Here is a 20,429-nt window from a genome sequence, read left to right as displayed (position 1 = left end):
GTGAGCATTGTCTTTTGTTGAATTTTTTGTTTTGAATCACTAAATTTAAATCAGCTGTGTTGTGAAAGTGCTTGGTAATTTACAGGTGATTGGCATTTGTCAACATACTCGCCTGAGGAAGAAGAAAATCACTGTTACTGAAATTTTGTAACTCTGGTGGGACTATTTAGTTTGGTTTGTCATGTAAAACCATTTACACACAAAAATTTACTCAACGATTGATAAATGAGGCTCATTCTGTTTTGCATTTTTTTTTTTTTTAACCGGTTGCAAATTTATGAAAATATACGCTTTTCTTCTCTTTCATAGCTACATACCTGCTGCAGTGGACCACAGAGGTGGAATGCCCTGTCATGGCACCTTCCTGTTACACCAGGTCTGCTCTTCTTACCGATCCAGATTACTTCTTACACACACTTAAACAAAATTAAAACATTCTTGATAGACTAGATGAATATTTGTTCCCACAGGGAATCCAAAGAAGAGTGACAGTGACTATAGTGCACGAGACAGGGGGTGACATTAATTGGAAAGAGGTTCGTGAGCTGGTTGTAGGTGAGTTCTTGTATCTTTCCTCCAGTCCTGTAATTTTAAAGTGAAGGTGGCAATTTCAGTGGGTAAAATGCAGAGAACGTAAGCATCTGTTTGTATTCCAGGCCGCATTCGAAGCACACCAGAAGCAGATGAGACTATCATCGACCCCAACATCCTGTCCCTTAACATCCTGTCTGCTGGATACATCCAGCCAACTCCAGATGACAGGCAGGTTTCTGAATCATAATATCAAGAGATTCTTAAAAATAATCTTAATTAATAATTATTTTTAAATGCTGTTTTTGCCTTTTGCTCATAAACAAGAGACTGTTAAGGCCAGCCACCACAGGCAATTTGTCAGTTGTCAGATATTTTCCAACTATAACTTTCTTACTTCCAAAATAGGTCAAAAGAAACAATTATTGATATAAGTATTGGTTTATTTTTTTCACATTTTTACATTGTTTGTTCTAGTTCCAGTGTTGTTGTTTTTTTTTTTATCTCACCATATTATACATTCTTATAAAGCTTATTTCCTTAAATCCCATGTTATGCAGACCATGTACAGATATTTCTATATATTAGATGGCATAATGAGTCATACATAAAAAAAAAAAAAAAAAGATTTACTATTCTGTTAATTGCTGGCATTATATTTATTGGCTGCTATCTCAAAATGACTTATTGTCCATGCTCTAAGTCATTTTATTCAGCCTTCGAAGGAGGTGTATCCACATCACTCCATACACACTGGTATATAGGTTTTAAACCATACTTCAGAATTTTTTCTTTTTTATACACACACACTCTCTCTCACACACACTCACACACATGCTCACATGTACACACACACACACACACACACACACACACACACACACACACACACACACACACACACACACACACACACATTCATAAAGTACTTGTATCTACATGTATTAAAAGTGTCATTAGTGGGTGCTTTTATGGTACTTCACTTTATAATTCAGAGTTCGAGAAGGTTGACTGGGAGTTTTATTTTTATGTAATCCTGTAAGTAAATGGGATGTAGCACTCATTTAACCTTAATACTTACTGACAATCTGAATGACAGAATTCTAAGAATTCACTGATGCACTGATAAACCACCAAGAGCAGCAGACCTTCACTTCACTTCACTTCACTTCAGCATTTCAGCCTTTTTTAAGCTGAGCAGATTTTTCTTTCATGACAAGCTACACATTATGCAGCTCCTTATTTCCTGTCAGTTCTGCCTTGGCATCCAATGTCAGATAAGCAGCCAAAGCGTTGACAAGTGGTGCACTGCACAACCTAAATGTGATCACTTCAAAAGCCAATTTCTTTTCTTTTATTTATTTTTTGCCAGATAGAAATGATACAGTGCTAGTTGTGTTTCAAGGACCTCTTAAAGGCCTGACTCAAGAGAGCACTTCAGAATCACACAGCACTGGCCATAGTGCCAACTTTTGTTGGAGAGGAAAGATGTATTGACTCTTTTATGTTCCTCTGCATGGCAATGGTGTCTGGCAGCTGGAGCTGTCATGGCTGGCCTGTGGGACTTCACATAGATTCATTAGCATGTCAGCATTTCCAATATGACCAACACACACACTTTCCCTAAGCCCACATAATGTCAAATATGGGGTTACAGAAAGGCTGTTGATGCTGGTGCATAAAACCTTTGTTAGTGCCTGATGCATGATGGGACCCAAAGGATTATGGGTCAGGAAGCTTTGGACACAGAACTTGCGCACCTGTTCCCGATGCTTTTGTTGTTACCACTTTATTAAGAGGGTACTAGCACAGGTCCTTTATACCACCTTCATAAGCATGAGAGAACAGGACAAATAAATAGGTTTTCATTAACTGCACTCACACACTGTAGACACTGACAGATTTTGATGTAGCTATAAATAGAGTATTTCATTATTACATTATTCACACAATGCTTATGAATGTGTTATGAAGGCCCAATGTACATATCTTTCAAATAATGTGTTAGCAATTTGTTCCCCTTTTAAGTTTCATTTGTATCCAGAATGCGATTCTCTGATTCTAGATGAAAGCAGTCACATGCTTATGACAAACAAAAGTCCAGTCCTGCTATCTTTTAATGGCTTAATCCCCAGTGGATTATAAAATACATTGAAGGTTCTCTAGTTCACCTCCTTGCTGGCTGTGTAACTTTGTATCCATTTTCCATCTGTCCATTCATCCATTGTCTCTATCCGTTCCACCCGGTTTCCTTTCCACCACTCAGACGCTACTAACACTGACCACTCTGAGGATAGAGAGCCAGGCATCTCTATTGATAACCATTGCATGGTTGTGATCTGCATGCAACACTTTAAACATCATTGTTTGAATCCTGTAGAAATTAAGTTTGTATTTCATTCAATACTAACAAAACAACAGCACTAACACAAAAATCCCTGGTAAATTAATCCTCACACCTGGTAGAAACCAGCTTGTCCTACTTTCATTGATCTTAGTGTAACTCATAGCATGATGAGCAGTCCAGTTGATGTGAGAACTTTTCACACTTCATGTCAGAGTAAAATGCAAATTATGTCATTAGCTTTCACTGTGCCGTTACTTACAGCAGCATCACATAAGCTGTAACATGCACTGACATTGTGCTGTACATCATTATATGCTGTGATATTTGGGAATTTTTTACCAAGATTATTTACTCCTTTATGTAAGGGATAAAGCATTTTGGGAGTGTGCTATTATGAGAAAACAATCAAATACAGTGGTATGATGGGGCCTGATGTGAAGTTGATTATTTTCCTATAACAACACATGCCAAAACTTTTCATTCCTATTTATACTACAGTTATTTGCCAAGAAAGGTTTAATTTAAGGAATTTGAATTTGTAAGTGTACAACATGCCATATATTTTTAACCATTTACAGTTACATTTAATGTGGAACATCTGCAAAACAAGTTTGTTCCTGTTATCACTTACATTATAGCAGCTACGTATAAACAATTGCTCCATGATCAGCCTTCCTTCTTTCTCTTTTTAGAAGTTAATAAGATTAAAAAAAAACAAAAAAACAACAACACCAAAAAAAACCCCTGCAGCTTATCATGTTACAGAGAAAGATCAAAATCCTCTGTCCCTGGGACTCACCCATGGAGGAAAAATTACTCCCCATTGCAAAATGCTGACAGTCTCCTTACAGAAAACTTCACCTCAACAGTTATATGTTTTCTTTGTTAAATAACAACACAGTTTTAACAATGTTTATTATTAGCCTTAGATTATGCAGAGCATCTGTGTAAATTAGCTACTACTATAGAAGTTAGAATGTACTACAAGCAGAATAATATATCCTGTGATGGAATTATTGTCAGAGCTGTGCTATAAGGGGGTGGGTGGGGTGGGGTGGGGTCACACAATTTTATGAAAATTAGGATTTGAGAGTACACCGCACTGTGATATAAATATGTATATCTCTTTGTCTTTTAGTAAATACGCCCTTAAAAAAACAAATCACTCCTCTCTGTTTGACAGGCTTAATCTCAGAGTTCCTTTCCCACGCAGTCATGACCTCCTCTCTTACAGTGTAACCACAATCCTTACATCAAACATAATCTCATTGACCACAGCCAAAGGAGTAACCCAGAAGATAGAACCAGCCACTAATACCCAGGCTTAGCCAGTTGTGCTGACTGTACTGTTCTGTTCAGTGAACCATTATCAAGATGGCCGCTGTATCCTTACAGCCGGTTAAGTGTCTACAACAAACCTTCACCAATAACATCATGGATGATGCTTATGCTGAAACATCTGCCCTCAAGTCCACTAACAGAATGTTGTTTTGTGTTTTTGCAGACAGTTTCTTGATTCGGACATGCCTAGGTATATTGTTTTTCCAATCCCTATCCTCCCATTTTCTGATTCATCTCTCTTGGCATCATTGAGTCACTTTCCATTGTACTTTCCATTGTACTTTATGTTTTTCCATTTTTCACTCTTGTTGCTGATTTTTGAGTCCTTCTTTTGGTTCCTCCCCATTTTCTTTCTAAGCCTATGGAAATGTTTTTGTGTGCGTGTCCGGCCTGAATGTTTTGTGGGACATTAAGTTGGCTGTGGAATGCATGGCTTGGCTTTGTATGGGCTGCATCTCGCCTGAATCTTTGCAGGAGGTGTGGTAGAGATATATATATATATATATATATATATATATATATATATATATATATATATATATATATATATATATATATATATATATATATATATATATATATATATATATATATATATATATATATATTGTGTTATAGAAAGAGTGTCTACATCTAACCAACACAACTCTGGTTTGATTTTATGTGAGAAATGAACACTTCCCACACAGACTATTAAAAAGAAGTCATAACATGGATTAAAGTTTTAAAAGCTGCTTTTTAGTTATCTGTGTCATTTAGTAATGAGTCACTGTTTTTTCACAGATCCACCCATGTAAAATTTACTGTTCTGGAACATCTAGAACACATCTCTTGGGTAGCGATTTATGATTTAATTATGTCTGTACCACAGCATTGATGGATTTCCACAACAAATGTCAAAGCTGTGCTGTAAAACACGGGTGCTCTTGTGTGGGGCAGTGATTGAGAATCAGGCCTCACATGCTGCAGGCTTTTCATGACTTGTGGCCTCATATGTAAGCTGTCATGCTCGGCTCTCCTTCCCAATGGTGTGAGCTGATCTACAACTTACAGTGTAAGTTATTATCATGAACAAGGTCAACACTCCAGTGTGCACCAATTGTTTTTTTTTCTTCTTCAAATATGCCTCTGGTTTTTATTGCACCACTAGTGGGCAGTGCTGTGCAAGTTTTCATCAGCCTCCTTTTATGCCTTCCACCTTCGCGAGGCGAAAACATCTGAAGCGTCTTTCAGTATAAAACTTGAGTATAAGGCATGGTGGAACAGCTCCAGGAAATGCGAGTTCAATCCTGAGCTTGGGTTATTGCTGCAGAGTTTCACATATTCTCCCCATGCCCCTATGTTTTTCCTCTGAAGTCCTCCCACCCTCCCAAAACATACGAGTAGGTGGATTTGCTACACTATATTGGACGTAGGTCTGAACGTGTGTGTGTGCATGTGTGCGCGTGTGTGTGTGTGTGTGTGTGTATGGTGCCTTGCAAAAGACATATGTCCCATCCAGATTGTACTCCCACCTCACGCCCAGCGTTCCCAGGAAAGGCTCAGGATCCACTGTGAACCCTGACCACTGAAGATTCACTGAAAATTAATCAATAAATTAGTTTGTCTACTCATGTTACTGTTTTACTGAATAGCACCACAAATGTCAATCTGTCCAGTCTTCAGCACTAACAAATAAACACGGCACCATGGAAATGGAGCAAAACAACTGTAATTTCCAGTCCAAGCCCAGTGTATGGTGCTCAGCATGGGTGGAGGTGGGTAGTAAAAGTGCAATGGGGCTTATAAGAAGTATCACAGCACTCTCATCAAACACATGTGACTCTGGCAACAGTAAAGAAGGCAGCATTTATGCCCCTACACCCTGTCACACACTTCAAAAAATGACTTTAAATGTTAGCGACAACAGAAAGCTGCAGCAGCGCCTGGCTGTAAGAGAGGCCTACAGAGCCAGGGCACTAAAAGCTAAGCCATGGAACCATTACCTCAATGGTAGCACTTTCAAAGCTAACTCACTCCTGTGCACTGAACAATTCTCAAATCTCATTTAGGCTCTCGATGGAAGTGGAGCCAAAGAGTGTAAAATGGATAGTTTCCTTGCACTCCCTGCCAAGAGCGTGACTTAGAGGTCAGACGACCTGATAGGAGAGGATGAAGTGAAAAATATTTAGAAGGATAAACACTGAGTAAACCCTGTTCTTTTGTGTGTGTACGTGAAGTTGCTCTTTCATTCCCACAGGCTCGCAGGCTCTCTCATTTGTTTGTGTGTTCAAATGTGATGATTGTGGTGATGATAATGAAGATCTGTGAGTCTGTGTATGTGGGTGTATGAGTAAGCATGTGTGAGAGTACGTGACATGAGAGACAGAGTTCCAGTGTGAGAGAGCACAAACGAATATAGCAGCGTAACAGGTGAGGATGTCTCCTCCAGATTCTCTCTTTCTTCTCCTCCAGCTCCTGAGGAGCTGGGGTCATCACATGGAAACTGTCCCACACTACTCTTTCCTCTTCAGTCCAGCTGTGTTTGAGAGTACTCTTCATTTAAGGGTGCCTTCACAGTTGCTGCATTTAGTCAATTTGAATCAAACCCTGGTGTGTTTTCCCACTCTGTGTGGTTCATTTAGACATGCATGTCAATTGTACTGGTCCGAGAGAGTCTGACCAAGGCGGTCTCAGTTTGATTCCAAATGAACTATAATGCAATTTGATTGCATTGAGGAAGTGATTCGACTCTGAATTGACCCGACTGCAGGAAGTTGAGGGCAGAATTGTTTTGTAGATTTGAGCTGCTAAACTGAGCCAAAGGACAGAGCTGTAGTGTTGTAGAAATGTTATTGTTCTAGACAAACGAAAGGAGTGAAATAAACAGTGGTTACAATACACAAAGTGTATTCAAATTAGGTTTTTTTTATATAGTTATCTGTTAGTTTATTGAGTACCAGCACTGTGTTCGCTGTGCTGAGGTGATATTTTGATTAGCAATTTTACCATCACTTTATTTCTGACCAATGATTAAAAGAGATTTATAAATATAATTTCAGTTCTATATGCCCCTCAAGAACTTTTTTTTTTTGCTTTTCGGTTTATTGGTTCATTTAATTATGTGCAGTATGAAATCAAATATCAAATGAACCAAAATAATAAATTTTAGCTCTGATTCAGAGTCGGAAATGGACTAATATGTGCACTAAAGTACAGCATTTCCATCTGATCCCCTATCTCTCTTATTCTTCACAAGTACTCATCCTCACCCACATTTCTCCCAGAGTCATAAGTGTACAATTGGAACAAGGCCAGAAATATACATGAACCTATCTGAAAATTCGAGACTTTCATATATCAGAGTAGAGGAGCAGTAGGGTTGAAAAGGTCTTTTCCAGAGACGCAGCCCATCCTGCTTTCATCTCATACTTTCTCATGAAAGTCAGACAAGATCTAATACTAGCAGAGCAGTAAATTCTGAACAGTTGCTTAATTATACTTTGGGATGGGCTGGTTTTTCATCAGGAATTTGTATTGTAATCGTCATTAGGAAGAGATATGAGGCAATATATAGGTCTTTATTGTGATGACAACTTGCATAACGAGGAGTTTCAATGAGAATGACCACATTTTTCATGTCATTATGGGACAGTCATGAGAACTTGGATTGTGCCTTTGCCTCGTTGCCCATGGCTCCTCCATTGCCTCTGATCATATTGTTGATTTTTTTTCCTCTACCACACAAAGCATTTCCTTGGGAATTGATCCTAGGTATAATTGTCCCACACCCACCCACCCCTGTCAGTTCTTTTCATCATTTCTTTCCATAATAATAATTTTGTCATTCTTCATCATATTAGTGATTGTGTTCTTTTGGAAGGCTCTTACGTGTTTGGTGTATTATTACTATTTTTCATTTTGGCATGCTAATATCCTGTAATTCTGTAATGCTAACGTCCTGTAATCAGTGGCTTTTTGAAATCACTTTTGCGATCTTAAAATAATGCTTTAAGATCTCTGCTTATTAATGTGAATAACACATGCAATGATTGATCTTTGTTGTGCCTCAGTTTCTGCTATGTTAATAATAGTTTTTAAATTATGTTTAATTATCTACTTATTAAAGCCATTCATTTTGACTAGAAAATGATAATACTAAATCTCCCTTAATGTAATGTGTAGGACATTCTACCGCTTTGAAGCTGCCTGGGATTCATCCATGCACAACTCACTCTTGTTGAACCGAGTGACTCCATATGGGGAGAAAATCTATATGACTTTGTCTGCTTACTTGGAGGTAACAATCGACTTTCACTCCACTATTAATATTAGCCTGTACTCATGATAGCAATTTATTTATAGGAGTGGATATTCATGATTATTGCAACAATCTTGATTTACCATATGTTTTTAAAAATATAAAAAAATTGGAATCTCAGTTTGTAGGTATTACCTGTTGTGGTTTAACAGGGAGCTTTTTTGCCCTGTATTAGCACTCTCAGATTGATTTTAAAAAACTGCTTACAAGTCGTCTAAAAATGATTTCCAACTCTGTTAGATGGAGAACTGCACACAACCTACAGTAATAACCAAAGACTTCTCCATGGTGTTTTATTCCCGAGATGCGAAGCTTTCAGCCTCACGCTCCATCAGGAACTTGTTCAGCAGCGGGAGCTTGAGGCCATCGGAAGGGTAAACAGACCTTGCTTCATTCTGTTAGAGCACACACACGCACACACACATGCACACACACACACACACACACACGCACACACACACACACACACACACACACACACACACAGACACACACACTACAATAAAAACAGTACAAGCTTTACAAGATTTACATAAAAAAAAAACACTTTTTTTGGAAAATCATTTACTGAAAGCATACTTCTGTTTCTTGATTATATGTCATTATGGATTTCTTGCATCTTTTTCATCTCTTGTGTAGAAACCGAATCACTGGAGTCTATGAGCTCAGTCTGTGCCACCTGGCAGACGCAGGCAGCCCAGGTAAAGCATCAGCCCTCCATTCTCTCTTCTGTATAATAATTAACAGCAGTACATATATATATATATATATATATATATATATATATATATATATATATATATATATATATATATATATATATAGTATGTATTTAGGTACAGTACTGTTAATGTTTGTTGTTGTGGCTCTGTGGCTACATAATAATTAGCATGGCACAAAATGATGGAGATGGAAGCAAATGTCTTAATGAAAGAAAAGACATAGAGGACAAACAAAGACAAAACAAGAAGAGTGAAACAATAGCTAGGTGACCATAGCACCAAACACACAAGACACTATACACCACAGATGCTTAGCAACTAAATAGGGAAAACTAAGAACTTATACAGGGACACTAAACTGGAGGGAATGTGACAGTGTCAGTGATTTATATTTGATTTGGCTAGTGGTTAATGCAGTACAGGGCAGCCATATCACAGCTGAAACCAGATGTGATATAACAAGTCCTCCATTTTTTACTGACCAAGATACTACATTACTGGCTTCTTGTTTTCGATTCACTCACAAGATCAAGGCTCATGTAAAGTAAAGTCAGTGCTAAGTGAAACAGAAACTCTGCCAGAGGACTATGCATGTCTTTTAGGTCCCATGCTCTTTCCTTTTCAATGACTTGACTTTTCTTATGGGTGAATTTTATTTGTATCTGGTATGACTGCTCCATTTACTTGAAAAAAACAACAACAAAACAAAACAAGAAAGCATAGTTTTCAGCTGTCCCCTATATTACCATAGCAAGGCGGGCAAAAATCATAAATGTTATGGTTAAACCATAGATGTTGTCACCTCTGTAAATGATTGAGGTGTGTGTAATTGATGAACACTCTCATTTAGGAATCATAATGGACCATCCATTTGGTTGCAAACCCAGTGCAGTCAATGCCTGTCTGAGGCTCACCAGATCCACCAATCATGAAATCAATCAATTTTCAGCTGTGGTGCTCTGGCCTGTAATGTAACCATTTTCAGTTCCTGGTTAGACAAGAATACTTAAAGCTACAGATTTACACCCAGTCCTCATATATTATACCATCTTAATGTTGTGCACAAGGTCGATTTTAGGATCGTTCCTTTTTTGCTCTTAAGCTCTTAATATATTAACTTTGACTGAATGAATTAACTAGGATGATAATTACTTTGGAGAGTCTCATTAAATAGCTGTGCTGTTTCGTAGGGATGCAGCGGAGGCGCAGGCGGGTGTTAGACACATCCGTGGCGTATGTGCGAGGGGAGGAGAATTTGGCTGGATGGAGGCCCCGCAGTGACAGCCTCATCCTGGACCATCAGTGGGAGCTGGAGAAGCTCAGCCTCCTGCAGGAGGTACAAGACACAACACACCATAACACCATAACATACACACATGCATGCCTTATGCTTCTCAATATCTACCGACTTGGTATAAAATCAAACCTAGATAGACCATCATTGGGGATCCTCCTGATGGTGTGTGTACATCAGCTGAGTTTCACTTGAAATTTGTATAAATTTTGTATAAAAATCATATTTGTATGAATTTTTCTGTAAATTGGCAGACAAAATGTTTCTATAGGCTTTTTCGAATTCATTCTGCTGCTATCCTCATGAGTTACATCATCAATAAAGATTAGTGAGCCTGTTCCTGAAGCAGCCATGCAAGTCCAAGCCATGACACTACCTCCACCATATTTGATTGATGAGCTTGTATATATTGGATCATGAGCAGATCCTTTCTTTGTCGACACTTTGGCCTTTGTATCACTTTGGTAGAGGTTAATCTTGGTTCCAGAACATTTTTGGCTCATCTCTGTATTTCTTTGAGAATTCCAATCTGGCCTTTTGATTCTTACTGCTGATGAGTGGTTTGCATCTTGTGGTATGACTTCTATTTTTCTGCTCTCAAAGTCTTCTTTGAACGGTGGATTGTGATACCTTCAGCCCTGCCCTGTGTTGTTTTTAAGTTTTTGTTCATAGCTCTCAGTCATTCTGTCATCAACTGCTGTTGTTTTCCATGGCCAATCTGATTATTGTCAAGTTGTTAGTAAACCAGCTGTATCTTTTTTTTCAGGACATTCCAAATAGTTATATTGCTTGTCTAATGGCTCTGATAGATTTTCTGTTGTTTCTCAGCTCCAAAATGGCTTGCTTTTCTCCCATAGACAGCTCTCTGGTCCTCGTGTTTTTAACAACAAATGCAGTGGAACCCAGGGATCAAACCAAGAGTAGACATTCAAGAGCAGACCATCGATTTTGCATACAAACACTTACAAACACCAGGGATTTTAAGACTTTTATTTGAACTTCAACTGAGTTTCTCTCGCATCAAAACAATCTCTAATATACATATAGGGTATTAGATTTCATTTTCTATGTGATTGTGGTGCTACAGGTGGAGAAAACCAGGCACTACCTCCTCCTGAGGGAGAAGCTGGAGTCCACCCTGCTGTTGGGCCAGGAATTGCCGCTGTCCTGCGTGTGTGAAGATCTGACTGAGTCCTCCTCCCCCTCCAAACACCTGGGGCAGGGTCATGACCCTGACGCTGAACCCGGGCATGAAATAACCAATGAGAGGCAGCGCAAGCTTGCCGCCAAGGTAAAGAAGGTTAATTATCTGGTCTTGTCCAGAACATGGTAATAAAATAATTAATACAATCTTACTTTTCACATTGTTATTAATCATGATTTTATTGATATGGACCTCTTGTGCTGGGATTGCAGAGCTACACTAATCAACTGTTTTTTTCCTCACCCTTTACAGTGTTTGCGTTTGCTTACTCACACCTTCAACAGAGACTACAGTCATGTGTGTGTGAGTGCCAGTGAGAGCAAAGTAAGCTGCTAATAGGCAATGATACACTTATTTTAACTTGTTTTCATTTTGCCTGTGTTGTTAACATCCTCAACTTGAATGGCTGGCTTACATGAACATATGTGAGTGTTTATGGTGTCTGTCTGTGTTTCAGCTAAGTGAGATGTCTGTAACTCTGATGAGAGATTCTATCTCTATCTCTGACATCAACACACTCACACCCTCCTCGACTTGTCCCTCACTGGTGGAGGGACGCTACAACAACAACACTGAGCTAAGGTAAGGTTAACCACAGTTCATTGATTCTGTTGTTCAATTGATAATTATACATTAGTATCGTTATTGTATTGAAATTGGGTTGGGTTTGAATCCCACCTCCACCCTGTGTGTGGGGATTGCATGTTCGCCCCGTGCTGTGGGGGTTTCCTTTGGGTACTCTGGTTTCCTCTCCCAGTCCAAATGCATGCACTGTAGGCTGACTTACATTTCCAAATTGTCCGTAGTGTATGAATGTTCTCGGCAGTGGGTTGGCACCCCATCCAGGGTGTCCCCTGCCTTGTGCCCCAAGTTCCCTGCAATAGGTTCAGGCTCCCCCGCGACCCAGTGTAGGATAAGCAGAATGGAAAATGGATGGATGGATGAATTCACAAGAACAATTAATAGAATAAAAAGATGTCTGCCTCAAATAGCATACTGAATTTAGGTACTGATTGTAAATTCGTGCCTCTTTCTCCAAGGAACATGGGAAAACTTTAGCTAAGGCTAACTAACAACAGCTTTATTCCTAAGCTAGCATGACAATAACTCTGATGAGACAAGCTAGCTGAATGGTAATAGCTAGCTGTCACAATACAAATTGCCTTGATAAATACAAAGTGTAATGTGTGTAGCAGCTGATGCGCTATATGGCCAAAAATACGTGGACACCTGACCCTCACACCCATATGTGTTGCCACAAACAGGATGTCTTTGTGTGCTTTAGCATTAACATGGGCCTAGCCCAAATGTGTTCCAGCATGACAGTGCCCTTATTCACAAAGTGATATCCATGAAGACAAGGTTGGTGTGGAAAAAGTTGAGTAATACGAAATAACTAATAGTCTATACGATGTCACACTTTCTCACTGCATTATTTTGAACTGTGTATGCAGACCTCCAGCACCTCGCTCCCGTGCTGTGAGCCCCAATCGAGGCTCTACATCTGATGGCGAGGGCAAGAAGTCCCCCAGTGGAGCTCCAGAGTCCAAATCAAGGACCCATACATTTGTCCCTGACATTCAGGAGATCCGTGTCAGGTCAGTTTACAGACCTTAATACTGAGGACAAATTGAATAGAAGCATTAAAAGATTCACTGCTTACATTGTGACTGAAAGCAACATTTTCTAGTAGGAACTATAGACTAGAGATAATGTTTAATTACAAAAGATCAATATTATAAATGCATATATTTCTTCAAAAACAGTGCCGTTGAATACTTTTTGTTAATTATGATTAAGAGTTGTTAATTAATTTTCTATAACAACAGCTCTGACAATATTACTGGCTGTAATTCATATACAGGTTTATATTAATACACTTCATATCTCTGTGATAATTTCTATAGTAACAATATACACAGACACTTGTATGGCAGAATCTTGTATGTACCCCAGAATCTAATAGTGCGTCCCAAATCGTACACATGTGTACTATTCTACGCCATTTTGTAGTATAAATAGTGTGATTAGTGTGTTCACACATAAAAAAGCAAAAAACAAAGTGCACTTTAAGTTCCCGGATGCTGCACTCATTCAACCGAAAAAACGAAGTGTGGAATGATGGACGCTTCATGCACTCAACGATCGCAGCTTTCCTTACATAGCGGATAGGTAGTGGCTATATCAAGCTCAGATGCTGAACGGAAAAAAAAGCTGTTTACATTGCCAGCAGCCATAGCCACAACCACAACATACTATGTTGATATTTGAATTGAGCAAGCAAAATTCGCAGACGATTATATTACATTTACAGCTTTTTGGCAGACACTCTTATCCAGAGCGACTCACATTTATCTCATTTATACAACTGAGCAATTGAGGTTAAGGGCCTTTCCCAAGGGCCAAACAGTGGTAGCTTGGCAGTGCTGGGGCTTGAACTCATGACTTCTTATTAGTAACCGAGATTCTTTAACCACTGAGCCACCACTGCCCATTACGCTTCCGTCTGAGGTCTTCTTGGGCATAAAAAGAAACATTAAAATAACATAAATAAAAATGTTCCAATTCATTTTTGTTATCTGTTTGGGCATTTCACTAATGCTAGCACCATACCATTATGTGCATTTGACATGATTTGCCCTCGACCGGGAAACAGGACATACTTCTGGTTAGTACAATACGGAAAGTGTGCCATTTGAGACGATACTACCCTTCTAAAATTCATACACTAGACGGCAGAGTATATAGTGCATAGTACAAGTGTATAGTGTATAGTGTAAGTGTATAGAGTACAGTATGTCATTTGACACACTATAAGTCTAATAATAAATGAATGTGTTGGTATTTGATAAATAAAAATGTGTAATGGTTGATATGGTGAAGCTTTCTGTAAGTCAGTATTGTGTGTTAGTCATTAAGAAAGAAATCATCTCTTGTTTTTGCTCTCACAGCCCAATAGTATCGAAAAAGGGCTATCTGCACTTCCTGGAGCCACACACTAACGGCTGGGTGAAGCGCTACGTGGTGGTGCGCCGGCCGTACGTCTACATCTACAATTCAGAGAGAGACACAGTGGAGAGAGCCATCCTCAACCTATCCTCTGCACAAGTGGAGTATAGTGAGGACCAGCAGGCCATGCTGAAGGTAAAATACATTCACAAAACACACACACACACACACACACACACACACACACACACACACACACACACACACACACAAGAGGTCGACCGAGAGTGGATTTTACAGACACTGATAACTAAGTTGGGCAGTACCTACCGTTTTTAAAATTAATAAAAGCACAACACTCAAAGTAAAATATTGTTAAACAGTACTGACTGTACCATAAAAATGTACTGTACTCTTTAAAATGAAATACATATATAAATATGAATATATATATATATATATATATATATATATATATATATATATATATATATATATATATATATATATATATATATATATATAAATTATTAATAAATATTAATGTAAATAAAAGATATACATCCAAACTAAACCAAAAAGTAACGCTCCAAATAACAAATAAAAATAGAGACATCTAAAATGAATAAAAAAAAACACTTCAAATAACAACCAAATTTGTCAGTCATAGTTTTTATTTGATCTCTAGAGGGCGCGCTCGTACTATATAATGACAGCAGACCCTTCTCAGCTGCTAACGCAACGGACACAACCGGGAAACCGGTGTGGATTTTTGTCGATAACCGATAGTTCCAGCAATTGGTTATCAGTGCCGATTAATTGGCCAACCATTAAAGCACACACACACACACACACACACACACACACACACACATTGATGTACAGTGGTGTCCACATACATAATGCTAGATAAAGAATAATGAAGAATTATATATGATAATCCATATTCTCATATGAAAGTCTCCGTAATGGTAATTGGGCCATTTGTCCACATATGACTTCAAACAGTTTGCAGGAAATAGAATATTACAATCCATAACTCACAGACACACACACACACACACACACTCATTCACACACCTGATTATATGTCTATATAGGCACTGTAGATGAAATATGTCAATTACTTTGCGTTATTTTTTGCGACTCTCATAAGTCCTGTCATCCTTTTGCAGACTCCCTACACATTTGCTGTGTGCACAGAGCATCGTGGGATACTTCTGCAAGCCGGCAATGACAAAGAGATGCATGACTGGCTGTATGCATTTAACCCTCTCCTTGCTGGCTCCATCAGGTACGCGTAATAAAGCCAGGAAGTGTCCCATCCTCCTTGTATGAGCAGATGTGTCATTATAATTATACCATTGTATTTAACTATCTACTTGTCACAGGTCCAAACTCTCCAGAAGAAGAGCAGCACAGATGAGGCTTTGAGAGGACAAAAACAACAGAGCCCACAAACACAAAAAAAGACTATCCCTGTAAATAGAGTCCTCAGTTCATGTGCCCAGTCCCGTCTCTAACGCTCGTCACAATCCTCCCTTCCTGTGTGTACCTACACTCATCTTATCTAACACTAAGCACCTGTGTACTAAAGGCGCACAATGCTATGTGTCTACCAGGACCTGGATGTTCAACCCATAATCCTCCTATGAATCTAAGGCCACTAAGTTTTGGATCAGTGTAGTAGAAGCATTTGCTTAGCTGCATTTTAGATGCTTATACAATACCACATAAAAAAGCTCCAACACTACGCAACAGAAGAAAAACAAGAATGACACTTCCAGAACAAATCAAACCCATTTTACCCAGATTTGTTAAGATGAGTAACAAAAAGTAAAATAGATTGTCAATATAGAGATGTCTCACTCACATGACCTTACTGTGTTAATTCTTTACAGTTGAATCCGGTCAGTATTTTAGTCAGCCAATAACATCTTTGTTATCAGCTTAACATTTCAGCTTCTGATATATGTTAGGGAGGCTGTTAGGGAGATTTAGCAAGATTCTTCCCAGTTCAGCCCTAGTGCAGGTTTTGGATAGTCTCCAAAGAAATTTATATAAGATAATATGATATAAAACGGCCATGCAATGAGAAACATCAAACATCGCTCGTGAAGTTTTCTCATATCTGTGTGTAAAAAAACAACAACAAAAAAAAACAACAATCTAATGAGATGGACAGCTGCGTGTGAGTGAATCTAAATTGTATCATAATCCAGTTTAACATTTTCTAAATGAACTTATCCCTTAAAGATCTTATCTCTGGTTGATTTACTTTGACGTTTATATTAAAATCTTGTCAAGTTAGATATTTATTTAACATGCATTTATTTATTTATTTTGTCGTGTATTTATTGACAATGTTTTGATGAAGTTGAATGCAATTATCTGCAAATGGCACTTTCCCCCCTCCCTCCAATGAGTTTTACTCACCTATTGCTTATGTATCATGTGAATCTCCCTCCTCAACCCACAGAATGTTTTTGGAGGAGATGGACAGGGAATAGGATGTGACGCTGTGATGGCTGCTACTATGTGTAGATCACATGAATGTTTCATTTATAGGTTGTTAGAAGCGAGAAAGAGCCTTCTTCAAAATAGCCAGTTGTGAAACAGAGAAAGGATCATTACCCAGACCAGTTAAAGACAAAAGTCTGTATAATCATAAACTGCAGGTTTTTAATGATGTATGTTATATGATTTTACAAGTTTCCCATATTTCTATTTTCTCATTTGCCACTTTCATTCTTCAGGTTTCCCAAATCATGTCAGCCCATTAATCCAACCTCTCACCATGCCCCAAAGTTGATATACTGGAGGTTTAGTTTTCATGCTGTGTTTGAGGTTTCAGCTGCATACTTATTATACCCAAGTCATTTTGTAAGCATATCTTGTGATCGGTCTGGTATTATTAATTCTTATATATCGGCTTGGTCTGACCAGCTAGCAGCTGCCAAAACACAGGTAGAGCTAGTCAAGCTGGAAGATCAGGGGCATTCAACAAATACAATCATTTGTAAAGGTCCACTTACAAAAAATTCCTTGCTTGGGCCTTGATAAGCAACTAACATGACTGAAAGGCAACAATCATTTTAGCTATACATAAGACTATTCCAGCAGTTTTGCATTTGACACAGAGCAAAAATACATACACCTTTAAATATTCTGTCCTCATTGCTAACTGTTGTCAGTACACTACTCAGACCAGAGAGGGTAAATGAAATGAAAAATCTATCAAATTGTGTGAATATTCTCCCCTTCTGATTTAATATCTTTAGTCCTAGCTAATCTCTGGTCCAATGAGCTTCCTTCTGCAAAATAATTTAGGTGAATGCGTGTGATTGTAGAAACTGCAACAGAGGCTCTACTACAGAAGCCATGCTGGTTCATATTCAGAAAACAGCAGTCCCTGAACTACAGCCACATGTTTTTCTCAGTTCTCAGATCAGTCCACTGAAATACCTTGCTGAGTCTGCATATGGATCAGCTGACACCCCCTGTGGTAGACAGTTTGTCAACTGTTACCAGTAGAAAGGAAATCATTTCTGAATTACTGCTAGGAATTCAACATCATAGTCAAACTATTTTTTTAAAGAAAACTTAAAGACATTAGGAAATCTCAAACATTTATCGATTAAGAATTAAGAAATAAGGAAGCTGGAAAATAATAATAAAATAAAAGACGATGCTCTACTAGTTTGACCATCTCGTTTGTGTTTTGGCAGCTGTTAAATGATTAGACCAAGCTGTATTTCTCAACAGGGATGTGATTTTTTTTCCCACACGGATGAACAAATCTGCACATGGCATTGGACCTACTGTGTACAGTGTGTTTTGTGATGTTCACATGAACCATCCTTTTTGAAGCATCATGCTACCTTATATTTCCCACAAACTTACAAAATATTGTAGTGGAGACTGCAAGCTTAGAGGCTGCAGTATGCATTTTTAATGGCACTCATACTGTAGGTTTAATAACTAAAGTCTCATTATTGGTTGATGTCTGATGTGACTGTTGGCTTAATGTTTAATGAGAAGAGCAAACAACTTGTGTCTGTGTTGTTAGCAAAATGCCACTGTTTGTGTACGAGTGAAAATCCACACTGCGCTGCTGAAAGTGCTGATTATCAGAAGCTTTGCCATGGTTAAAATTTCCAGGAATGTTACACACCACTGATTTGCGCTGTTGTGATTGGTCATGCTCACCTGCTTTTTTCATGAACGTTAACCTTTACCTTTCCAAGTTTTTTTATGCTATGAATGCCTGCACAGGCAAAAGTGGTTTTGTTACTATGACGATGACTTAGAATAGATCCCAGTTATCCCTGTTTATTAGGACTAAGCCAGATGGATTGCAATGTGGTATTCCCCTGAGTTCTCCTTACACAATAAGGCAGATGGGAGCATGTCTGAGGCCAGCCAACCTCCAGAGCATGCTTAGTAATGCCAAGACTCAGGCTATCTGAGAACTATTATGGTCTGGAGAAATGTATATTGAATTGTAATGGCTATTAATTTATGAATATGACTTTATCTGTTTGCTTATGTGAAATTGACCAATCACTGGAGCCACTTTGGTTAAACTGCAACGCGTTGACTTATCATATCTACTTATAATGCTGCTATATTTTTCTGCACAGTTCAATGTACGAAGGCGCTGTTTGTGCTGTTTGCAATGAGCGTCATCTGAATACGTATGTCTAGTTTTGCATGGAAAGATTGTCAAGCTGCCTACATATCTAAACCAAACTGTGCTCCAGTGTTCCAGATTGTGGTTGAATATCCTCTGATCCATTTCTAAAGCATTATGTTTGTGTCTTAACATATCTGAATGAAAAACGAAATATCAGTCATTTTGTTCAGCAGCGCATGCATGTGTGCAGTTGTCTTTTGTCTGGGCACCACTTTGAGAATGTTGTTGAGAGTGTGTTGGATTAAATCTAGCACCTTCTAGCCTGCGTCACTGAATAACGACCAGGCACGACATTATAATTCATTCACAATCACAGAGCTTACATACAGCAGCCTCCGTGAGAAAAACAAAAAACAAAAAAACAAATAAATGATAGGCTCTCTTCATCAACAGATTTTTTTGTGTGTGCTTCCATTTTCATCATATGCACAAACTCCATTCAGTGACATTTTTCTATTTCTCAGTTCTACTTTGCATTGTATATAAACACGATTGCCGTGAATGGTGTAATATGCAGTTGTAACCCATTGGTACCATCTTAAATGGGCAGTAGTTCAATGTGTCTTGTGAGTGTTTGCGTTATGAGTCAAAATGTTTGCGTAGCCTACACCTTAACACATTGTCTGATATAAAATAAATGTGGAACTTATGCAACACTAAAAATGGTGTCTATGTGTTTTTTAACATATTGTGACTTGATTGATTTATTATTCTTGTATCTTGTAATGATTTATTATTCTTGTATTTTGTTGCATTTATCCATTTGTTTTTCAATGCTATTACATTTATAATAATTCAATAGGCATGTGAAAATAACTTGTTAGACAGTTAAAATTCTTATGCTAAAACCTATGACCACTCAGATATCAGATCACGGGACATGGCAGAGTAATGATAGATGTATTAACAGTAACAGGAGGCAACAGAGTTACTGTTTTTGGACAAAGTTTGAAATGTGTTCTTTTGTGATTAATATTTACCACATCCAGTTATATCTTTATCAACAAGAACTCCTAAAACATATGAAACCACATTTTTTTCTTTG

General features: G+C 38.3%; 1 protein-coding gene across 11 annotated transcripts in view; it reads left to right on the top strand.

Moving 5' to 3' along the window:
- The window catches only part of kif1aa (kinesin family member 1Aa), a 67,133-nt gene extending 47,075 nt beyond the window's left edge, over window positions 1-20,058 (top strand). For 7 of the 11 annotated variants that reach the window (XM_053683661.1, XM_053683671.1, XM_053683665.1 and 4 more), the window contains 16 exons: window positions 310-376; window positions 471-555; window positions 657-766; window positions 4,387-4,409; window positions 7,949-7,972; window positions 8,384-8,498; window positions 8,760-8,893; window positions 9,159-9,220; window positions 10,432-10,577; window positions 11,623-11,826; window positions 11,992-12,063; window positions 12,197-12,321; window positions 13,194-13,337; window positions 14,691-14,883; window positions 15,864-15,982; window positions 16,080-20,058. In XM_053683661.1, the coding sequence (XP_053539636.1) occupies window positions 310-376; window positions 471-555; window positions 657-766; window positions 4,387-4,409; window positions 7,949-7,972; window positions 8,384-8,498; window positions 8,760-8,893; window positions 9,159-9,220; window positions 10,432-10,577; window positions 11,623-11,826; window positions 11,992-12,063; window positions 12,197-12,321; window positions 13,194-13,337; window positions 14,691-14,883; window positions 15,864-15,982; window positions 16,080-16,122 (1,666 nt within the window). In that variant the 3' untranslated portion in view covers window positions 16,123-20,058. The remainder of the gene's footprint in view (window positions 1-309; window positions 377-470; window positions 556-656; window positions 767-4,386; window positions 4,410-7,948; window positions 7,973-8,383; window positions 8,499-8,759; window positions 8,894-9,158; window positions 9,221-10,431; window positions 10,578-11,622; window positions 11,827-11,991; window positions 12,064-12,196; window positions 12,322-13,193; window positions 13,338-14,690; window positions 14,884-15,863; window positions 15,983-16,079) is intronic. The other 4 variants (XM_053683672.1, XM_053683669.1, XM_053683667.1 and 1 more) reach the window with 1 other exon arrangement.
- The last annotated feature ends 371 nt before the right edge of the window (window positions 20,059-20,429 follow it).

This window comes from Ictalurus punctatus, chromosome 11 (assembly GCF_001660625.3).
Source record: "Ictalurus punctatus breed USDA103 chromosome 11, Coco_2.0, whole genome shotgun sequence".
Lineage (NCBI taxonomy): Eukaryota > Metazoa > Chordata > Actinopteri > Siluriformes > Ictaluridae > Ictalurus > Ictalurus punctatus.
The sequence above is the reverse complement of the archived record's forward strand: the minus strand, read 5'-3'. Positions and strand labels throughout refer to the sequence as shown.